The sequence below is a fragment of the Tenrec ecaudatus genome, chromosome 8, assembly GCF_050624435.1.
Source record: "Tenrec ecaudatus isolate mTenEca1 chromosome 8, mTenEca1.hap1, whole genome shotgun sequence".
Lineage (NCBI taxonomy): Eukaryota > Metazoa > Chordata > Mammalia > Afrosoricida > Tenrecidae > Tenrec > Tenrec ecaudatus.
The window spans coordinates 29,209,386-29,233,630 of NC_134537.1; the positions used below are offsets into that span (position 1 = coordinate 29,209,386).

At 46.7% G+C, this 24,245-nt stretch overlaps 1 protein-coding gene across 5 annotated transcripts in view; it reads left to right on the top strand.

The window, feature by feature from the left end:
* The window catches only part of ST6GAL1 (ST6 beta-galactoside alpha-2,6-sialyltransferase 1), a 135,084-nt gene extending 111,056 nt beyond the window's left edge, over nucleotides 1–24,028 (top strand). For all 5 annotated transcript variants that reach the window (XM_075556187.1, XM_075556185.1, XM_075556188.1 and 2 more), the window contains 4 exons: nucleotides 3,003–3,100; nucleotides 19,221–19,319; nucleotides 20,620–20,794; nucleotides 21,081–24,028. In XM_075556187.1, the coding sequence (XP_075412302.1) occupies nucleotides 3,003–3,100; nucleotides 19,221–19,319; nucleotides 20,620–20,794; nucleotides 21,081–21,322 (614 nt within the window). In that variant the 3' untranslated portion in view covers nucleotides 21,323–24,028. The remainder of the gene's footprint in view (nucleotides 1–3,002; nucleotides 3,101–19,220; nucleotides 19,320–20,619; nucleotides 20,795–21,080) is intronic.
* Nucleotides 24,029–24,245: the final 217 nt, after the last annotated feature.

The following is a 24,245-nucleotide window of genomic DNA, read 5'->3' on the forward strand; positions in this document are numbered from 1 at the left end:
ATCTCAATGCTGGTGCAGGTCTCCACATGCCTCCTCCAGCTCTTTTAGTCTCTCAACAGCAGGAGAGAGAAGGCCAAGGAGAGAGTGTCCTGCCGCCAGGGAGGAAGACAGGAGTTCCCAGAATCCTCAGGAGAAGACCATGCCCACACAGAGTCATCATTGACTATGACCTGATTGACAGGCTAGACTCCCCCCCTTCACTCAAGTTGACAGGAGATGATGTAACTGCCACACTATTCTGATTGATAATTGGGCACTGTCTGCTTTCTTCACCACACTTGCCGTAGCACCCTGATTCTGAGTTTTTTAAAAATAAATTATTTGATTGGGGGTTCTTACAGCTCTTATAACAATTCATACATCAATTGCATCAAACACATTTGTACATATGTTGCCATTATTATTTTCCAAAATTTTCTTTCTACTCGAGCCCTTGGTATCAGGCTCTAGCACCTTATCTTAAGTGATCTCATGAAGGTGAGTATCGAGCAGGGCCATGTTACCAGAATTAACTGTCCTTGGATTGGGTCTAGAATGATGTGGGAGCCTAGAATCCATCTGCTTGCCCCAGGTGATGAATGACTTCGGTTGACTTTGAGCATTTGGAAATTTATTTGAACAGATATTGTAAGTTGCTTATCATTTATTCTTTTATTCACTCATGTATATTTTCAGCAATACAAAAATATGTGCTCAGTGTGATGCCCCACCCCCCAAAAATTGCCATTGAGTCTAGACTGACTCATAGAATAGAATCGAACTATTCCATAGGTTTTCTAAGACTATATCGTTTAAAAAATAGTTTCATGTGCATATACTTTATATCATACAATTTAAATGTCAAGGGGGAATCAATCCCAATGATCTACCTATAACCCCCTCCCAGGGGGATGGACAGTGTAAGACATGAAAAAATAATTTCTAAATTATCAAGGGTTCATGAGAGAGGAAGGGAGGGTGGAGGAGGGAGGGAAGAAATGAGGAGCTGATACCAAGGTCTCAAGTAGAAAGAAAATGTTTTGAAAATGATGGTGGCAGCAAATGCACAAATGTGCTTGACACAATGGATCTGTGCATGGATTGTGATAAGTCTGCTACTCACAGTGAAATTATGTATTAAAATAAATAAATAAAGATGTGTGCAATCATCACCACAGTCGGTTCCAGAACATTTTCTTCTCATACTCATTGTTGTTAGCTCCCCATTTCTCCCCAAGACGGTAGTCTTCATAGTAGCCACTGGCATGTCTCTCCCACAGTGTGCTAGCGGGGTGTGACCCACCAGCATCGGGTTAGCAGCCCAGTGATTAACCACTGCCCGGCTGGGCTCCATGAGCTTAGAGTACAAAGGAGAAAGGAGTGGGTATGACAATCCCTTTGCATATTAGGCAACAAGCCAGGCCTTCCCACCCCACCCAGAACTTATTGAGCTACCTCCCAGAATACCCAAACGATGTTTTCTTTTAAGTTTCATCGACTATGTAAAAGCATTCACCTGTGTGGATCATAACGAACTATGGAGAGCCTTGAGCAGCATGGGAATTCCAGAACCCTTCACTGTGCTTACGTGAACTTGTACATGGATTATGAGGCACACCCCCTCCTGTGTGGATAAAGAAAACAAGCCCACATGGAGGGAAATAGAACAACACAGGATTGGTGTTAATTCCCAAATCTCATGCATATTTCAGTAGTGAGCCCAAAATTTGCTTGAGACGAATTGTCATAGGTTCACACAGATGTAGGGTTGTAATGGACATTAGAGGCCATAAGTTCTCTCCACAATCAGATGGGTCAGTGCTGGCTCTAGGAGCTTGTGCAAGGCTTCCACGCTCTGCTTACACAGCTGCAGAGACAGGGAGTGAGTGCCTAGGAAGTCAGGAGATCTTTGTTGTTGTTTTGTTTGAAGGTGATATGTTTGATCTGGGCTTAGGTTAGGACATCATCTTGGATAAAGTGCTTAATGTTAAAAGAATCAGGGGGAACAAGACATAATAGAAAACGGATTTTCTGTGGGCATCCTCTTCCTGCGTGTCTATGAGCCTCCCTGAACTAAGCCAAACTGTTAGAGGGTGGTCTTGAATGCTGTGCTAGGTTGGGTTTTCTGGAGAAGCAAAACCAGTGACCTTAGGGTGTGTTGCATGTAGAAAGAGATTCATATGAAGACATGGCTTACATATTGTAGAAATAGGTTAAGTCGAGTCTGGTTCAAATCAGGCTTCTCCTGATGCATGGAAGCTGATGCATAAAAAGCAGGATGATGAAGCAGTGGGCATAGGCTGGTGGATGCAAAGGTAGAATGGATCCCAAGTCGGCCTAATGAATCTACCATTGATATAGTCTGCTGGCTACAGCTCCTGGGATGGGCAGAGGTGAGGTAAAGGGCCAAATATGGTCCAACACCTCTCTCTCTCTCTCTCTCTCTCTCTCATATAAGGCCACACTCCCAACGGCGACGTCATCATACTGCAGTGGCCTGATTGGTAGGTTGGGCTCTGCCCCACCCTTGCCGAGGAATGTTTAGTTGACATAATCCTTCACCATCACAGATGTCCACTTGCAGAACCCCACATATGCATGTGAGAGTGTCATGGGTGCTCTGCTCATGTGGGGTGGACTGAGTGTATGGTGTCTTTATTTTTTCCTGAGGGAATAGAAATATACTCTTTTGGTAATAGGAGTAGTTTGTTCCTTTGATAATTAAAATCATGATTCCACTATATGAGTAAGTAGCCCACTCTCCTTGTTCAGTTTTTACTATACTTTGGCATATAAGAACCCTTTTGCCCTTCCAGTGGCCAGGCCTGGCAGGAGGTTGTTTTTTAGATCTGAGGTTTGTCTGAGACTGACCCACACAGATACCATAATTTCCCCGTATACCAAGAAGGGCCACGATGGGAAAGCCCCGACTCTTTCCTCCTCTGCCTTCTCCTCCAGGCCCCCTCACTGTCTGTGTACTGCCAGCCCTCCTCACCTCTTTCTGCTTTCCCCGTGGTTTACAGATGATCATGATGCTGTCCTGAGGTTTAATGCAGCGCCCACGGCCAGCTTCCAACAAGATGTGGGCATGAAAACGACCATTCGCCTGGTAAACTCTCAGGTAAATCTTCTTCTGTGCAGAACTGGAGTGAGGGATTGCCTAAAGGAGGCTCTGAAGCGGAATGTACCCACTAAGATGCTCTCATGCAGGCCAGCTTCATGGGTCAGCTGTCCTGAAATCCCGGTTGGGGAATTCGCTAGCCCGGCCTGGTGGTTTGTTCAGGTGGGAGCCTCTGGAGCATCCAGGGAAAGTAGAGAGCTTCCCACGAGAATGAGGTGTGCTGTGGGAATGAAATGAAGCAAACATGTGGGAGCGCTTTGTATGTTAACAATGACATCGTCGTCGTGCGGCTGAGCTGAAACATGCACTGCCTCGTGAAATCCTTCACATCGTTAGTGTCCTGGACATTTTTGAGTGGCACGTGGTGCTTTCTGTTTTCGTCCGGGTGACTAGAGAAACAGACTCAGACACACTCATCTGGTGTAAGAGAGCGCGTTATATCAAAGAGTAATTGTGTATCAAGAAAACATCCCAGCCCAGTTCAGATCAAGTCCGTAAGTCCGATATTAGCCCATATGTCCAATACTAGTCCATAAATTCCTCTTCAGACTCACCCAGCACATGCAATGGTGCTGAATGCAAGAAGATCACAGGCCGGTGGGTGGAAAGTCTTGTGGCTCCAATGCAGGTAGAAGAATCTCAGCACTGGCCCCTCCAGCTCTCTCAGTGTCTCCTCTACAGGAAGGTGAAGCAGAGAGTGTGGTCCACCTGTAGGGAGAAAGAGAGACGTTCCCAGAATCCTCATGAGAAGGTCATGCCCATAAAGAGGCATCATCAGGCTGTAACCTGATTGACAGACTAGATTCTACTTCTAGATCTATTTATCAAGTGACAGGAAATTATGTAACTCCCACCCTTGCTCAATACTAAGGGAAATGCAAATAGAGGCTCGAGACTCTGGCCACAGCATTCTAGTAAAAGATTTAATTAGTGAAATAAGATTCAATCGTGCACTTGACATCAAAGGACTGTAACCCTGTTCTCTTCACAAGCACTGAGTAAGCATGCCAGTGTCTAGACTGGGTCTGCTGGGCCTATCAGTTGCCTACAAAATAATAATAATAATTTAATAAAATACAAAAATGCACAGCCATTGACTGGATTCCGACTCACAGTGACCCTATAGGACAGAGTAGAACTGGAAATCTTTCTCTTTCTTCCACGTGGCATCTGGTGATTCAAACTGCTGACCTCATAGTTAGCTGCCTAATGTGTAACACACCACATCCCAGGGCTTCTCCTCGGTTACCTACAAAGCGCAGCCCGAAACCAAAACAAAACCCACTGCCATCGAGTTGAGGGTGGATTCTGACTCAGAAACCCCCAGGGCCGAGTAGAAGTGCGCCATCGGGTTTTCGAGTCTGTGGAACATTATAGGAACTGGCAGCCTCATCTTTCACCTGTGGAGTGGCCAGTGGGTTTTGAGTTGCCAATCTTCTGGTTAACCCAGTGCTTAACCACAGGCATCACGGGGAGTTATGAAAGGGCACTGACACCAGTATCACAACTGATCAAGAGGAAGGGTGTTCAGTAGGTGACACTTAGTTCTCTACGGAGACACAATTTCTTTTCTGCATTTGCTAACATTAGGGACGGGAAGAGGGAGGCCCACGCCCCACAATACACTATCAACTCATAAGAAAGCCTTTCCTGGTCCTCCCCAGGCACTTGGACCCTCCCTCTGTCACCTGCATACGCAGCCCTGGATCTCTGTCGTGCGCCCCTAACACACGAGCACAGGCACTACCTTGTGATGGACAAGATCTGCCATCCCCATTGCTCATCTCCTCCACATCCTGCGGCAGCGGTTCTTAACCCGTGGGTCACAACCCCTTTGGGGGTCGAATGACCCTTTCACAGGGCTCACCCGATTCATAACATTAGCAAAATTACAGTTCTGATGTAGCAATGAAGATAACTTTATGGTTGGGGGTGGGCGGTCACCACATATGAGGAACTGTATTAAAGGGTCGCGGCATTAGGAAGGTTGAGAACCACTGTCCTAGGGAGTGGCCATCTGGTGTCTCTCATCTCCTGGCCACTTCTTCTCCCTGTCTTGTGCTATTACTGAGGGAGAGATCTGCGTGCCCATCATCGCCCACAGAGAACACCTGCTGGCACCCAGAAGTCGTCAAGGGAGTCGTGCTGTTTGGTAGACGGCTCCTCTTCCTAGCCAGACAGGACCTCCTGACAGCCGCTCTGTCTTCTGGGGGCAGTGGGGTCCATATATGTTTGGCTCATGTCCCTCACATGGCACAAGACAGCCTTGAGTGCATCTGGGCTGTGCCAGGGCCGTGGGGCGCACAAGGAGCTTCTTTTGGGTTCCTCTTCATTTCCTTCTGTGTTGGACCTTGTTAGCACGGAGCGAGGGTGTGAAGCTTTTTATAGCGAGCAGTGTCATAGGGTGAGGTTTCACCTCTCCATTCTCAGCTAGATTGTATTTTCTGGGGCCAGCTGGTGGTAAGAGAAGGGGCGTGGTCTTTCTTTTCCGTTACATGTGTGGCTTTAAATACACGGATGATAAGCATCAGTCCACGGCGGTTTCTGTGAGACCCAGCTGAGCACCTGCTAGGCTCAGTGGGGCCAAGAGAAGAGACGGAACAGGAAGACACAGTGGCTTCCTTAGAAGCTTTGGCACCCACAGAAGAGAAAGTCAGTCTGTTGTGCAGAGTGCTGGCCATGCTGATTGAACTTCAACCAACACAGATTAGTTAATGGGGCTTATCCTGAAATAATGGCTGGTGGCCTCTGTTCCAGTTTTCAAGGGCCTTGAAACACGCGTTATCTCAGTTGATCTTCATGATGTACGATCGTCACTGTTTCATGAGGTAGTTTCGTGCAGCTGAAAGAGTGTCAGAAGAGCCCAGCCAGTAAGTTCTTAACGTGGGATTTGGATCCAGCCTTTTTAATTCCTAAAACTTTCTTTAAGATACCATTTTTCTTCTCAAGATTCTGGTCGACAGGAGTCTTGGTAGCTGGAGGAATTTTTCCTCAGCTGCGTGACAGTGTATGGCTGGGGTAGGCTGGATGGTTTGGGTACAGTGTCTTCACATCATGGATTGGGAGCTGAAATGCCGGCGTGATGGATATCATGAGTTCGGGGTCTCTTGATTCCAGCCCACAGATACCCTCTGAGCTGCTGCTATTCCTCAGAACTAGAACAGGGGCTGTGACTTGGAATTGGACTCAGCTTGTTTCTCATATTTCTTCCAAAGCTCCAGGTGTTAGATGTGCCAGGCTCTTCTCATCTTCTTCTTTTCCTGTGGGGTGCACCCAATTTTCAGATACAGCCAACTGCCTCCAATTCCATTCTTTCAAGCAAATCAGCTCCCACAAAACCCTTGCCAGGGGTGGCGGTGGTGGTGGTGTGTGTACTAAAAGGTATAAGGTCTCCCTTTCCCAAGGGCTTTAGTTTTATTGAGGAGAATTGGCTCTCCTCTCCCTACAAAGGCAGGATACAGTTTGGACAACAGAAAAGGCAGCCTTAAGCTTGGAATTGGGTGCAGGCATTGCTGAAGTCACAGAGTGAAATTAAAGATTATATTCAATTTTTGGAAACTCAACGATCTTTGAAGCAACTTCTTATCTGACCTCAAATTCCATTTAGCTAAGTCATCACCCAAGCCCAAAATGTCTCCAGTGGGAAGTAATCTGTTAGGAATTTTTGTACTTATATTTAGGAGCCACTAGTTTGTAGTTTTATTTTCTTGTATGTCTTTAGCTGGTTTTCAATAACAGCATAGTGCTGACCTCATATGGTGAATTGGGAAGTGTTTTCTTAAGGTTTTTGGAAGCATTTGTGTAGAATTGGTATTACTTCTTAAATATCTGATAAAATTCAACCATAAAGCCACATGGATGTAGTTTTCTTTTGGGGAAGGCTTTTAGTTATAAATTTAATGTCCTTTCTACACGTAGGGCTGTTGGTGCTACAACTTTCTTTTTGACTGAATTTTGGTAGTTTGTCTTTTCAGAAATTTGTAAATTTCATCTAAGTAACTGAATGTCCTGACATTTTACATTTGTCACATCGATGACAATGACTGCTTTTTGAGGTGATTTGAATTTCACGTGAAACCACAGAAAAGGTCTTTGGAGATCAAATCTCCCTTCAGTCACTCCAGAAGGTACTTATCGATCATCTGCTCTGTTAGACTTTGGCAGAAACGCTGAGGTGCAGTAGCTAACAACAGCAGTGAAAGAGAAATCAACGTGTTTCCAGGATTTTGTCTGGTCTTTCCATTTCACAGGAGGGAAAAGTACCAGTACTCCTGGGCCAAGGTGATGGCACACCCAGGGAGGGACGGAGCTCTCTGACGAGTGCTTCAGGGCGCCTCCTTGGTTGACTGTGGCCACTCACCAAGACCAATTTTTCTCACTCCTGTCAGCTCTTTCATTCCTCTCACTCACTAGCTATTTCTCCCACTAGCAAATAAGGGTGTTTTGGGTCTCTTTTGTCCATGGATATACTTAGATATCTACAGTAGTGTTCACTGCGTAGTTGAAGTGCAATAAATATTTGCTCTATGAAGTATAATGTGGGCAATCTTTTAGTCCCTTAATGGATTTTCTCTAAATCATCTCCAGTTTTTAGAGCTTACGATTTTGAAATTCCTTAAAGCCTAGAAAGGCTGCAAGAATAAGAATAGAACAAAGGACACCTTCATACCCATATCCAGACTCATTAGCATTGTATCCAACTTGCTGTATCATCTGCTCCAATTTTTGTAGCCTTATTTTATTTGATAGTAAATTGAACACAGCATAGTTCTTTATCCCTAAACACAGCATATATTTCTTATGATTAGGGATATTCTCTTATGTAACCAAAGTACAGTTATCGATGGCATACATTGATAGCATATTTTTTCCTTTTTAAAAATCATTTTATTGGGGGCTCTTACAGTTCTTATAACAATCCATAAATCCATTGTGTCGAGCACATTTGTACATATGTTGCCATCATTCTCTTCCAAACATTTTTTTCTACTTGAGCTCTTGGTATTAGCTCCTCTTTTTTTCCCCCTTCCCTCCCCGACACTTCTATACTCATTAAGCCTTAGTAAATCATACATTATTAGTATTTTCCTATCTGACACCATCTGTTGTCTTGCTTCACCCATGTTTATGTTGTTCGCTACCCTAGGACTTTTCCCTAATGCATCTGTATTCTAGTTTTGTTAGTTGGCCTAATAATGCTTTTTATGCCAATTGTGTCATCCAATTCAAGATCAGGTATTGTGTTTAATTTCCATGTTTCTTTTAGTTAGATCTCACTCCATAGATTTTTTTCCCACTTTTTTTGACTACCATAGCAAAATATCACAAGTGAGATGACTTTAAAGAAAACAAAGTATTGCCTCACAGTTTTGAGGGTACATTTGAATTTAGGGTTTCACAGGGTTCTGCTCCTTCAGTTCTAAGGAAAAACCCTTCCCTTTCTCTGTCAGTTCCTGGTAACCCTGTGTGTCTCTTGGCTTGTAGCCCTTATCCTTGTATGTTTTAAAGACCACTCAGAAAAAGATTAGGATCCATGCTACTCTAGTATGACCTTTTGAGCTGAGCATGAACGATATAAAAGATGCTATTTCAAACCAAGAACACCAGACTAGGGATTAGGACTTCAATATATCCTTGCGGTAGGATGTGGTAGGGGAGGGTCCAGGTCGGTCTTTAATGCTGACTTGGGGTTTGATGTTTTTTCAACATTAGACTATCCATTTATGGCTAGAAAGCAACATGTATGATGAATGTCTTCTTCAGAGCATCCATCAAGAGGACTGCAATAATGCCTGTCTGCTCCCATAGCACCTCAAGAACAAAGAAACCAACAAAAACTCATGGCTGTTGAATCGATTGTGAACCACAGTGGCCCTGTGGGACAGGGCAGAAGTGCCACTGTGGATTTCGGAGACTGTCATTTTGATCACCTCGTTAAAGTGTGGTCTGATTTCTCCACAGTGTAGTTAGTGTTTTCCTTGACAGTCATTGCTAAGATGATTCCAAGTCATAGCAGCCCTATTGGGGTTCCTAGTTTGACATCTTTATGAGAGCCGCCTGACACATCCTTCTCCCATGGAGTGGCTGGTGAACCTGAACCAGCCTCTTCAAATGCTGCAATGCTGTGCTCATCAGAATCTCCCTCCGTTCTCGGGTCTGTGACCCCAGCCAGTTTTTACGGTGGTCATTTAACTCCAGTGTGCTCCTTTCTCCCAGTTGTCCAGTGGTTTTTGGAATTCTACTGTAAGAGCCCCCTCTTCTCCTTCATTTCATGCTTTTTTGGTAAGAACTCATGGCTTCCTGGTTTCCCTCCAGTGGTTTTTTAATTCATTAGTTCTCTGAATGCCAGCTGGAGGCATAACAAGATATTCCGGTTCATTTTGTGATCTTTGACTTTTTAACATCCAGTTTTATTAATTGTGTCCTATATGAGCACACAAAGTGCTCTTGATCCAAGACTGACTTGTTACTAAATTCCTTACAGTAAATATACGTATGTTGGCCCCTCTTGGTCCCTTACCAAGAGAGCAATGCAATAAGAACCAGGCAACTTCCCTACACGAATCGCCATGTACTTCGTAGGCAAGGGACAAGAAGAAGTGATTTCCTCTGCCTATAAGGGGAGAGGTGGCATCTTCCTTTCTCTTACTCCGGCTTCTCTTATTCCAGCCCTTTGATGTACTAATAACATATGCCCAGTCTCCAGAACCCCGTGTACCTCAGCTTTTATGACTTGCAGAATTCTAAAAGCTCCATATCTCATTACTCCTTGAGCTATAAGGATCAGGACTGCAAACCTGCTCATGGCCGCGAAATTAAACTGGAGCGGACCTGAATATTTACAAATTGGGTGAATGGGTACAATAATCAGAATGGGAAAAGGTACTTATCAGTGCCCTGCTGGAAATGCGATATCCCTCTCAGAAAACAGTGATGGCACAAAGATAGCTGCTATCTTTCTTGCCTTGTATATTTTGAGCATAAACAAATGAAGGTGCCCCTCACAGATGCCAGCCAGCTGTGTCCTTTTGGATGTGTGTTAGTCTCCAGACTCCTGGGAATAACTCAATCCTATCCTCCAGGATGATCTAAGGGATTCTTCCTCCACTTCCGAACCTCCCATTGTAAGGCTCTGACCCGCATTTTTTCCCATTTGCGTTACTGCTCCAGATCACACAAATTAAAAAAAAAAAATGGGTTTCTCCCGTTCACGTCATCCGTCTGCACTGAGCTGGCATAAATTCCTTGTTAAAATCCAAGAAGAGAGCTGCCACCAATTCCTGGCTTCCTGAGGACTTAACCTTGCGGCTTAGTCTAGGCTAGAACCATTTCCTGTTTTAAAGAGAGGAAAGTTTTATTTCTACTGAATCAGAGCAGAACAATTGCTTGGAAAAATGGTTGTAAATCTAACTGTGTGAAGAGTCTCAGGAAGGTAGTTTTTATTTTATTTTTAAACAGGAACACTAATTCAGGGAAGTCTGAGTTTCCTCTATTGTCCTATAGCATCTCGATTATAACCATTCTCCCCCCACCCCACCCCCACCCACCAAGGACTCCTAGTTCCTTCAATGAGAAATGGTATTAGACTTGGATTGTGTAATTCCTTTGAACTTCAATTGGGGTCATTTTGCTTTCATTATAGGGTTGTGGAGTCTTTTTTCCACTTCCACAATTCAAAACTATCCAAAAGGTATCCTCACTTATCAACGGTCTTGTTATCTCACATTTTCAAAGTATGACAATCGCAAAAATTCTATTCAACGACTCTTTGAATGAACGACATAAGCCCATAGTAACATGATGAGACCCGCCGGCTGTGAGGGTCACAGTTCTGTGCAAACGTGGCTGGGTCTTGATTCTCAGTGGGTTGACCGTATGTAATGATGTATCTTGGTCTGGCAGTTATGGAATGATGCAGCCATTTACCATTTTGTGACCAATGTGGTCATCCTCTGTTTTCACATAATGCCAGTTTGCACACCCTGACCTGGTCATTGGAGCCTAACCTTGTTCATAAGGGAGGAGTGGTGCATTCAGTGGAGTTTCACTTCCTCCTTTTTTCTGTCTGCTCTATCCCACCACCTTTTGTAGCATCTCACTGCATTGCGTTCTGATTTATCCATTCTAGATTCCTACTGATCAAGTAAAATGTAGCACAGGCTTTTTGAGCTTTAATCTTTTCCCTATCCCAATGTCATCTGGGAATCACTTCCGACATCTTTCTGAGTTGCTTTTTGTTGTTGTTGTTGTTGTTGCCGTTTCATCGCTTCTATCAAAATCCTTTGTTTAAATGTTCAGACACTTCCCAACCTTTACTTCCTTGGATTTTTCTGGCTATTTTGAGAACTTCCTGTGATATTAAGTAGAATTAATCACTCAGATAGGCTTCAATTTGTGACTCCTTTTCTCAGAAGAGCCCTGGTGTAATCGTGGTTATGGGTTGGGCTGTGATCCACATGGTTGGTACTTCGAAACCACCAGCTGCTCCCTGGCAGGAAGACTGGGCTTTCTATTTCTATTCCCATAAACAGTTAGAGTATCAGAGACCCTCAAGGGGGTTCTATCAGTCAGCACTGACCGAGTGGCGGTGAGTTTGGAGATTTTTGTTTTTCGTTTTCTCACCTGGAGCACCTTTTGTTCAGATCCAGCTTACAGTACTCAGGGTTTCCTCAAGGCTCACGAGATCCATCTCATTCTCTGCCATCTTGAGACCTTTGTTTGTCTTTCTGTAGCACTGACCAGCTACCACAAGTCATCTAAACGCACACATGGTGTGTTATCATCCTTCATATTGCTGGATGAGGGTGACCTAGTGCAGTAGACAAAGCACCGTATCCGGAATTAGACAGTCCTTGTTTGCATTCCACTTGCATCATGTCCTAGTTGTGTGAACTTGGACCAGTGATGTAGCTACTGGACATTTCCTTTTCATTTCCTGCATGGCGCTTAGAAATATGAGGACTATGTCTGAGCTTGGTAAACAAAATACACCTACAGAGATATTGCTATTATTACCATCTGCCAAATACGAAGCCAACGGTTTATTAAAACACACAGACATGCATGTACATACACTTTTATACTTATTTTTTATTTTAAATGTGCTCAGAGAAGGTGCAGCTGCAGGATCCTGCTCCTGCTCCCCCGGTCATTAGTTACGTGATGCCGGGCCTCCTTTGTCCTCTTCCACGTTTTCTCATCTCCAAGGGAATAAACACGGGGTTGCATTTGTAGAGATATTGGGTAAAGATACATCACAAAAAGTGCTTTCTAAGTTAGGGCATGTGCAGTTAAGTGCTCAGCCAGTAACTCAACCTCCCGGTTATTCCACGAGGCAAAGGTCCTTCTGTAAAGATTTACAGCCTTGGAGACCCGATGGAGATGTTGGACTTTGTCTTGCATGGTCGCGATGGCTTGGAATTGACTCAGTGGCACTGGGATATATATATATATATATATATATATAGTATGAAGGTCTCTGGGTGACACGAATGGGTTGTGCTTGACAACTGACTATTGATTATTTAATCCCACCGGTAACATTCTGAAAGAAAACCTGATGATGTGGTTCTATGAAGATTACAGTCAGGAAAGCCCTGTGAAGCAGTTCTGCATGGGGTCATTATGAGCTGGCATGGATGTGGCGGCAATGGATACGTTCTGCGTGCAAGCAGAACTTTCTGCAGTCCCATTGAACTGTACACTGAAAATGGCAAATGTTTTGACACCCCCTTTTGGGATATTTGCCCTTGACTTAGATTGTGTGAATTTAATGAAATCACTGTCTAAACTCTGTAGTTAACACACACACACACACACACACACACACACACACACGAAAATAAGATTTAGGAAGCAAAACACAATAGTTACTGAGGCAGTACCTGGAGAGCACAGTTACAGATGGATTTCATTTTCTGGATGTCACAGGTTGATGCCAACAGTTAGCTCAACTACTGCTGAAAGGTTGGTGCTTGAACCCAGAGGCTCGTCAGGGGGTGGGCCAGACGAGCGGCACAGTCACATCCTTAAAAACCCTATGGCGCATTCCCACTCGGGAAATTGCCACAAGTTGGGATTGCATCTATGATGAGTACTAACCGAAACAGCATTGTCTTTATGCTTTTTGCATATTTCTATCACTGGGCAGTGAGCATCTCTGACTTTGAGAACCGGAAAGGTCGCTGTAAATAGCACGTTTCAAACAGCAACACGTCACGTCCCCGATGCTGCTTTTCCCTGGCAGGTGCTCCCTGGAGCACCGTTCCTGTGGCCACGACTTATCCTTCCCCTCGCCCGCCCCCTGAGATGCTCCAGCACAGTCGGACTCCTCGTGCAAGTAACTGCAGGACCTTCCAAGAAGAGCTTTCGTATCTTCTAAGTCTTTGCTGCTGCATTGAGAAAAGGGACAAACAGATGTCACCTGGGCACGGCTCGTCACCCAGACAGGGCTTTGTGCACTGTAATACCCTATATATAAGGCACTAGGGGAGCGGAAGACATGGTGACCCACCTATGACCATCGAGAGTTAGACAGCACGCAGGGCTGGGACCCATGTCCCCTAACTCTGTGGGCTGTTTGGAGGCCATCTTTGCACGTCATCTCAAGGGCCATTAGAATTCTGGAAGTCGGCTGAGAGCTGTACCCATTGATGGCTGGGGGCTACTTGCTTGCTCTACTTCTCCCCTTTCCTTCAACCTCGGCCACTTTCTGTAGCTCCGCGGGAGACAGTAGCACTCACCTTCACCTCTTCCCAGTTTCGTAGATTCTTCTTGTGTCCCTTGTCCTGTCGGGCGTAGAGAGACTTGAAGAGAACTCAGATCTGGCGGTGTGCTGGCCTATTTAAATGCCCAGTAGTTTTCTTAAGACAGGCTTGTCTGGGTTCTGGTCTGGGCGCTGCGTCCAAGTGCCTTGTACCTTTAGGCAACGCTGGCCTCCCTGGATGTCAGTCTATCCATCTGGAAAAGGACAGGTTTGGATTTAATCCTTCGAGGAGGCGAAGGACCAGCTTCATTTTTTTCTGTGATGTGAAAGGTGTCCAGAGGAAGACACTGCAGACCAGGGTGTGTTCCACTGGGTCAGGGGTTTAAGTTTGCCACACATGACTTCCACTGGGTGGTCCAACATGACTGTAACCACCACTCCCACATACCCGCCGGGAGGAAGGACCCAGCAGGGGATGCCTGCTGTCTGTAAGGCCATTTCCAAGGTAAACACCATTGGCCAGGACAGAGGCACATGCTTTCCTTAGTTGCAGGGGAGTATGGGAAATTTAATCTTTATGTCAGATAGCTACATGCTCAGGTAAATCAGGGAACTGTTGCCGAAGGAGCCCTGGAGGGATATGGAGTAAGCATTGCTAACTTCTAGGTCAGTTGTTCAAAGCCACCAGCCAATCGACCGGAGAAGGAGAAGGCTGTCTGCTCCATCAAGGTTTATGGCGCCTTCAGAATCAACTCCACGATAGTGGGTTTGTGGGTCAGGGCTGCTGAGGAGAAAGAAGGTATGGGTAAAGGCTTGCGCTCTCTGCCACATACACTCACATCCAGATTTGCACACGTTGTTCCGTCTGTCCAGACAGCCTCCCTTGCCACCTCTCGTGTTCCCGGATCGGCAGGTTTTAACGGACCCTTCCGACTCACTCACCCCGCGGTCGCTCTCTCCCGGGCATCCTGTGCTGGCTGCCACTGCCACGCACACCTGCAGCAGTCTGTGTAATGACCCTTTCAGCGGCCACCTTCCCTCTAGTGGACGGCTTCTTGGAGGACAGTGACCGTGGCTTACCTGGGGCTCCTTGGTACCCAGTATGACGTGACGATCCCTGCCGGAGGCGGGCCCTCCACTCGCGTTCTTCTGATCGCAAAACTGATGAACTGAGGAAATGAGGTGGTTTTCTGCGGGTTTCCAGGGACTTCCTCTGCCTGTCCAAATGCGCGGCGGGAGGAACCAGCAGAATGATCCCAGAGTTTCGTGGGAAATTCTGGTGGCAGCGCTTTTGATGGAGTCACTCTGATGCGTGGGTCTCAGCCCTTGGGACAGGAGCGAGGCCACAAGAGTGCTGCGGTTAGGCTTTCTATAGTCCGGTCATCCTCCATTTGAGGTTTGTGGTTTGCTCCGCTCATTTTCACCGGGGCTACACACTACCTCACCTTTAAAAAGTTTTCATATTGAACATTTTAAAATTAATATTTTAAAACATTAATATAAACAATATTTTTAATATTTAATAAAATCATTTTATTTTGGGGGATCTTACAAATCTTGAGACACTCTATCATTCAATGGCATTAAGCACACTTATACACATGCTGCCATCAACATTTACCAAACATTTTCTTTCTACTTGAGACCTTGGTAGCAGCCCCTCTTTTTTCCCCCTCTTTCCCCCGTCCTCGTGAATCCTTGATCAATTATATATTATTGTTGTTATTTCATGTCTTACATCGTCTGTTGTCTCCCTTCACCCACATTTCTGTTATTCACCCCTCCCCCCCGGGGTGGTGGTGAACTGTATACTAAACCTTGTGATGGATTCCTCCTTTTACCCCTTTCCTCCCCCTTCACTCCCACTAACCCCCTACCCTCATGATATTGTTAGTATTCCCAAGGGTTTTATCTGTCCTGAATTCCATGTGTCGAGAGCTCTTATCTGTACCAATGTGTGTACTCTGGTCTAGCTGGATCTGTAAGGTAGAATTGGGTTAAGGGGTGGTGGGGGGCATTCAGGAACAAGAGAAATGTGTGTTTTGTCGGTACTAGACTGCACCCTTCTTGAATTCTCCTTTCCTTGTAACCCTTCTGTGAGGGGGATGTCCAATTGTCTACAGATGGGCTTTGGGTCTCCACTCCAACCCCCCTCATTCACATTGATATAATTGTTTCTTTTGGATCTTTTGATACCTGATCCCGTTGACACCTCATGATCACACAGGCTGTTGTGTTTTTTCCATGTGGGCTTATTGGCTTCCCTGCTAGCTGACTGCTTGTGTAACTTCAAGCATTTAAGACCCAAGATGCTATATCTTTTGATAGCTGGGCACCATCCGCTTTCTTCATCACATTTTCTTATGCACCCATGTTATATTCAGCAATCGTGTAGGGAAGGTGAGTATCAAAGAGTGCCAGGTTATTAGAACAAAGTGTTCGTGTGTTTAGGGAGGTCTTGAGTAGAGATCCAAAGTCCATCCCCTAGGTACCTGGCCTCTATTCCTTTCATTGTAAATAAATATATTTACATATATACATGCCTATAGCTATACCTCTATAAATAGCTTTTGTTTCCAAGTTCTTTCCTCTATTTCCTTTTACCTTCCTCTTGTCCCACTATCATGCTAACCCTCCACTCGGCTCTCAGTAATTCCTCTTGGATACATTGCACGTGATCAAACCCATGCCTCCTCGCCATCATGTTTTAGATCTCTTGTTGTTCCCTCATCCCTGAGTTGTTGGCTCCCTGCTCCCCCTCCACACTCCATCCTCTCCCATGCCCCCCTACCCACTGGTCCCATTGTATGCTCAGGATTGTTTGTCCTGCCTATCTTATAGAGATAGACTTATTTCCTCGCCATTTTTAAAGAGAATGTGTGACAGTTAAACTCATTTGTCAGTTCTGGCTTTCCTTTTTTAAAAGACATGTGGATCCCTAATTTCCAGACTTTTGGGTGCACCTTTCTTTCTCTCTCATTCCCTCACATACCCCCTGAATCCTTCAAATACCTCCTGTTTCAGGCAGCAGAGCAAGTATTGCTTTATCCCTTTCACACACAAGAAAGGAAGATCTTGCTAAGGGTCACAAGAGAAGTTAGAAATAAAGCACCAAGCCTGCATCGTTCCTGCTCCAGCCTCCAGTCCCTTCCCTGCTACTGCTGCCATGCCTTTCCTCATCCTGACAAGTGATTACATCATCTCTCCTCTCCAGGAGTAATTTCTCCCCCTGGATTTAGATGCCTTTTTAAAAATGGTAGATCCACAAAGTAGTGCTATACTGGAATTACTGAGTTATAAAGTGTGTGTATATGTGTGCATGTGTGTGTGTGTGTGTGTGTGTATATATATATATGGAATTTTTTCAAAGCTATGTATTTAATTTTTTTTTATAAAACGACCTTGTCACCTTCAAAGTACTCTCCTTTACACTTAATACATTTGTCAAATCTGCAGCTCCACTCTTGCTCACCTAGCAGGAAAAATGCATACTCTGGAAGTTCCACCCAGCGGAGCTTTTTTCTGGTTTTTTTTTTTTGTACCCCCTCGTATATAATGGTTTTAAATCAGGAAAACTGTATGTCAGGATTGTGTCCTTTCACCATACTTACTCATTCTCTGTGCTGAACAAATAATCTGCGAAGCTGGACTCGATGAAGAAGAATGGGGTATGAGGGTGGGAGGGAGGCTTATAACTAACAGGCTGGGATATGTCGATGACACAACCTTGCTTGCTGACCTCGAGGAGGCCTTGAAGCACTGGCTGATGAAGATCAAAGACTGCCGCCTTCAGTGTGGCTGCAATTCGTTGGAGAGTCAGCCCAAATCCTCACAGCAGCGTGATAAACTGAAAAGACTGATGGCGGGGATTTCATTTTACTTGGAGCCAGACTCAGCGCTCACGGACAGCAGTCAGGGGATTAAAGGACACAGTCCATTGAGCAACGCTGCTGCTACACAAGCCCTCCTTAAAGAGGGACGATGGCTCTTTCTGGCCTGGAGTGCATCGGACTCAAGTCATGTATTTTCAATCACTTTATGTGCATGTGAACCTGAACACGGAATAAGGAAGATCAAGGCGTATTCGGTGCCTTTGATTTACGGTAATTAAGAATCAAATGCCTTTGATTTATGGAACTGAAAATACCGGCCACTGCTAGAAGAAGAAAGAAACATCTGTCTTGGAGCAAGTACGGACAGAATGCTCCTTAGAAACAAGAATGGCAAGACTTTGTCTCATCCTTTGGACAGATTGTCAGGAGAGGCCAGCCCATGGAAAAGGACGTCGTGCTTGGTGAAGTGGAGGGTTAGTGAACCAGAAGACCCTCAGTGGATTGACACGGTACCGGCAACAATGGGCTCAGACATTGCAGTCATTGTGCGCATGGTTCCGGACCGGGCGGTGTTTCCTTCATTTATATATAGGGTCGCTGTGAGTCAGAACTGATTCAATGGAACCAAACCACCACAACACAAAGAATCTCATGATCTTTTGCAAACTGATTCCAGCGTGGGTGTTATTGAGCTCTGGCATGCTTCTCATTGTCCCAGGCCAGCTCGGTAGCGTGCAGAGCCCCCCTGGGGAGAAGTGCAGTAGGACGGTTCCCGCCTTGGGTTTCAGTTCCTGCTGGTATGAGAACACCACACCCACTTGAGGAGAGGCTCACGTTTAAAGATGCCTGTTCCTGCATACTCTCTGACCCCACCACCCAAGCCTCCGATGTCCTCTGGTGTTCGATCATAGACAGTGGACACTTCCTAAGACTGCAGAAATTAAGGGCTGTTTGGGTTTGCCATATGATCTCCATCAACGATTTGTAAATATTCCAGGTTGTATTTTATGGAGGAGAAGAGACAGTGCAGTAAGTCAGCTCCTAACCAGAAGATTGGCAGTCCAAGCATGCCAGTGCCAGGCTGGAGAAAGACTTGCTGTTCTCCTTCCTTGGAAACCAGCCAGGGCAGTTCAACTCTGTCTTGTCGACTTACTTTGAATCAGTTGATTCAGCAGCAATGGGCTTGGTTTGGCTGCTTGGTACTTTATGGCAATGGAAAGGATCTTTAGAGATAATTTTGACTACCTGGGAATGTGACTTTAAAACCAGACCCCTTGTACCCCTTCCAAAGGTGAGACTCCATGGAAACAGCATCGAGTGCTCTGTCTTTGTTCCAGCCATCTCCAAGTCTGAATGGAAGTCACAGCTGGCTGACTGTTATAAGATGGCCTTTCATATCAACAGTGGCCTTTCTACCATCATTTTCTGAAGGATGCAAAGCATTGCACCAGAACTTGGGGAACCTCGTGGAGGCTCCGGGACCTCAGGATGTAGTTAGTACTCAGGAGCTGTCAGTTAGTATTACAGTCAGCTGTTTACATATAAATACCCAAGTGACGTATGTTGTCTGTGTCTTCTGCAGTTGGTCACCACAGCTGGGCGTTTTCTCAAAGACAGTTTATACAATGAAGGCATCCTGATTATGTGGGATCCAGCTATCTACCATTCAGATATTCCAAAGGTAAGTCAGGGCCCAGGGGAAGTAAGGGTTGGATCATCTGTTGGCCTACAGGTTTTCCAGAATTCTGGAAGCTTTAAAGTCATTGCTGATGCGATGGGATGGGCTGCTTTAGGTTGAGGGCTCTCACCTCACTTACACTATCAGGCACAGAAGTATCTTGTCCTCTGCTATCTGTTAGAAGTACTAGAGGTCTTTCTGCCCTCTACTTTGGAGATGTTGTCTAGAGAGACTAGTTCCTGCAGAAGACTCTCAGTGAGGTTGATGATACAGTGGCTGCAACAATGGGTCCAAGTATCAGAATGGTGCAGGACCGGCGGTGTTGCATTCCTTTGTACACAGGGCTGCTAGATACACGCCTCAATGGAACCTAACAAGGGCGACCACCATCGCAGTAGCCTTTGCCTCCCTGCCTCTGCCATACTGCCAAGTATTTGTATCTCCAGTCTGCTGTGTGGAGAAATGCGAGAGGCTGAATCCCCTAGAGTGGATTGCGTTCGTGTAATGTGTTTTCCCAATGAGCATTGGCAACATTAGTCACTGCTACTCTAGAAATTATGAATAGCACCTCACTTTTGCAGGAATGGATTCTTCTCATTTCCTTGCCTTCCCACCATAGCTCAAGGATGCAGAGAGACCTGCAGCTGCTCCCCCTTCACCGATGGAGAAACTGGGGTGGGGGGTGAGGGTGGGAAGGCATCACTGCCCAAGAAGACAGACATGCAGCGTCCGTCTCTCTGTCACGAAGACAAGTGTCTCAGACTGTCAGCTGGGTTTTCGCACTCTTGGGGACAGCCCTGTCCCTGTTGGCTATGGATGTCAGATGGCTCCTCCCTGATGTGGGTTCTTCTCATGACGTTTCATGCTTGACATTACCTTGGCTCACCAAGAAGCTGCCAGGCACCCTCCCTCCTTACACTCCAGTCTCTACAGCTTGTCCTGACCGTAGTGAGAACTCACACTTGCTTGGCTCCAGTCAGAGCTCTGAACCCACAGATGTGGCCACCTGTGACCTGGTCTCTTCAGCTTTACGAAGCAGAGGCAGGCTTAGCTGGGACCTGAGGCCCCTTTCAGTTTAGACGGCATTCCTGTATTCTGTGCGTGTGCAGTCTGCCACTGTTCGGGGTCACCAAGCCCTGGGCCCCACTCTGCTGTTGGAGAAGTCTGATGTGTGCTCCGAGGAAAGGGTTGTACCCCAGCACTTGGCCATGTCCATCTGCTCCCGGAGCTCCAGGATGGCTGGGTAAGGGAAGTGCTGTCTGTGTACCCCTCTCCCTGAAATGACCTTGCTCCTCTCTTCCAGTGGTACAAGCATCCTGACTACAATTTCTCCAGTAACTACAAGAGTTACCGCAAGCTGCATCCCGAGCAGCCCTTTTACATCCTCAGGCCACAGATGCCATGGGAGCTTTGGGATATTCTTCAAGAAATTTCCCCAGAGAAGATTCAGCCAAACCCCCCCTCCTCGGGGATGCTTGGTGAGCCCCCTGCTGATGGAAGAGCACTCGAGTTGGGGTCTAGGGTGGGCTTACACGTACCTGGCCCTGACGCATGTGCTAGGGACTTGGAGGCGCAGATGCTCCTAAGGTCCTGCACTCCCCAGGGAAGTCTGCTGAGCTTGCTGTTCCAAGGGCACCCAGAGTGGGACTCATAGTAGTTAAGCAGCCCCTCTGAAGTGGGGGTCACGAGCTGCTGGACCCAGCGGCGGAGTGGTGGGTGCTAGGGTGCTTTGTCGGGCAAGAGTCACCTGTGCTTTCTCCCCAGGCATCATGATCATGATGACGCTGTGTGACCAGGTGGATGTTTACGAGTTCCTCCCATCCAAGCGCAAGACGGATGTGTGCTACTATTTCCAGAAATTCTTCGACAGCGCTTGCACGATGGGCGCCTACCACCCCCTCCTCTTCGAGAAGAACATGGTGAAGCACCTGAACGTGGGCACGGACGAGGACATTTACCTGCATGGGAAAGCCACCCTGCCGGGCTTGCAGAGCCTGCACTGCTGAGCACCAGCTCGCAGACCAGCCTGCTTGCCTTTCTCTGCGGGGAACTTTGCAATTGGCTCTCTCAGTGACCCTGAGCCTGGGAAGACCCTGAGCTGTCCCAGCCTGTGCTTTGCATTCTAGAGCCTTATGTCAGCAGAGCTCTGGGGCTTCAGGAGCCTGAGACCAAGGAACAAGGTCCAGCCTTCCCTGTAGCCACAAAGTGGTGTGTGAGACCAGCCCCACCGCCACACCCATGTTCTCTCTCTCTCTCTAGACTTCCAGACAGAGCCCGTCCTTTCACCCAGATAGATGTGTACCTGTACACACCTGCAGATAGATCCACCTTTTTCCCGCCAGGGTTGCCAAAGCTCAGTTTTGTTTACCTCCTTAGATGATGATGATGATGATGTTCTCTTATGCCAGCACTTTATATTGCTTGAAATCTGCACCTACATAGTGATTCCCTTTTCTAGAAAAATCCCCCCCAACAAGCATTGCACCCAGTGCTGGGTGACTCTGGGCAAATGGTACAAGGCACAGGAAGCGTGTTTGCTTTCCAAGTTGCTCCCAAGGCCATGGCTTGGGATTCATCTCAGCATGTCAAGGCTCTCTGTCTTTGGCAGGCTTGGCTGGTACTCAGCTGGGGTGCTTGTGAGCCCCCAGGGTCTTGCTAAGCCAAAAGGAGAAGAAAGTGACCCCAGAAGGCCATCTCTGTCCTTAAGTCGCCCACAGTCTGGTGGGAGAGAAGGAGCTATTCAGACGGTTATGACTCAGTGTGCTAGGGCAGAGGCACTGACTGGGCAGCCGGGAGGCCCAGAGACCTTCATAGAGGGCGGTGTAGACGTGGGCACATGTGGGTGGGACTCGAGGATAAGGAGAATCAGGTAAAGCAGTTTGGGCCTGAGCCTTCTGAGGTGTTTTCCTTCCGGCCCTTGTGCTGCTGCTTGTTCTCTGCGGCCTGCCCAGAGTTACAGACACAAGGTCAATTTTTGAGGGACCTTGCTTACCACAACATGAGATAACAAAATGTACCCCAAAAGCACATACAGGCCAGCCCAAGCCAAAAGCCCCTTTCTCCAGGCTTGGCCTGAACCCCTTCTAACAGCTGATTTGGCACATTGCCCTCTGATTCTCCCTTTCAATGATTAACGGTTCCCCCAGACCTACTCTTAAGGCCAGCTTTTCTTTCCCTGTAAAAGAGTCTTTAAAAAATGTCTCTTCTTCCCCATTACCTAATTGCTCTACAATATTTTCCTTCTTACAAAGCATCCTGACCATATTCCTTTGGCCTTCTGTGGAAGGCCTCTCAGGGAGCGTGGTGGATTCCCTTGGGCAGAAAGGCGTTCTCAGAGGTCAGACCCTTGGACATCATCAGGGACTCCCCACCTGGGGCGCAGGTATATGCTACCAGATGGCCATGCCCTCCACCGCCACCACCCTCAGGGGAGCAACCCCATCCAAGACACCTCCACTCGCCTTGGCAGCAGCTGCCCACATGTGGTTTACACACTCCGTTGAGAACTACACTGGACTGGTCTAGCCCCTGGCAAGAAATTAAACCGCACAGGAAAGCTGTGGGGCCAGGATTGTAGACCAACCTTCTAACCTCCCAACCCATTCCCCTGTACTCAATGGGCCCCAAGGGGTGAGCTCCCCACAACTGGCTTGGGACTGGGGTCCTTGTTTGTTGCCAAACCCTTAGCTCACGTAGGCAGTAGGAAGAGCACTGGACTAGGTGTCCCGGGGCGTTCCCTGCTGGCCAGCTGTGCCATTTTGGCAGATGCTGTTCCCCAAGCCTGTTTCCACATCTGTAAAATGGAGGTGATGATTCTACCTCATGGGGGCTGTTGGGAGGAGTTTCTGAACGTGCCTGCCTGGCTCTGTACGTGACGCTGAGTAGGGCTCAGTACGTGCTGGTTCCATCTTTCCGTGACTAAGGAGCAGCTCTGTCAGCGTGGTGACCCTGTCTTCAGGGAATCAACAGTCCTACTGGGAGATAACAGCTGCCCTGCTGACACCACTTGCTTGCTTGAAACCGCCTAGGCAGCGAGGGACGCCTTACTACGTGCGGCTCAGGTCTGCCTCTGCTGGTGAAGGACAGAAAGGCTTGGGCCAATTAACTGCTGTCTGGCATGAGTCTCTTCCTTGTCTCTGGGCCTGTGAGTACCTGGCCTGCTTGTGTTATGTCTTAACCATCCCCTTGTGGTCTTTCCATCGTGGACATCGAGTGTCAAGGAAAGTGGCATTCCATCAGCAGGGAAGGAGACACTGGCTGGGGAGACGGAGACAACACTGGGTAGATACTAGTTGTTTTAATTTTTATTCATATGAGGGATCAGGCTAATTTAACGGAGGTGGAGAAGGCTACACGATGTTCGGTTCTGTGCTCTCTGTATTGTGGACACTTCTGCACATTGCAATGAGCCACAGAGGACCTATTGGGAGCAGGAACGGTTGTTATTTGTGACAGATGATTTTGAAATGATGACCGAATGCCTGAGGGCCCCCTCTGTCCACTCGGGGCTCTGGCTTTGCCTTCTTCTGCGATCTTCTCACCGTCCTGTATTGTGAAGTCTTCGAATCCTCCCCCAGTCAAGGAAGCTGAGATTCTTGATGTGGCGCTGAGAAACAACATCTCAGAGACTTCCGACACATACCTAAGCTAATTATGAATTATCCAAAGATGATGTAAAGTTTTTAAATTAAAAAAAATTTTTTAAAGAAAAAGATGGTGTCTCTCTTCTTGCTCACTAAGGGGAAGGCTGCCAATGAGAACCTGAATTCCCAAACTCTCCCCATAGTAGCTTCTCTGGCCTCAGCCACCTTCTTTGACAATCCAGGAAAAGAATGCTTATTGATAGCACTCTAGAAAATGAACTCATTTGGGGATTTCATCCTTTTGAGTCTGGTGGGATTCAGATAGCGGAGACCCAGTGCCTCGGTG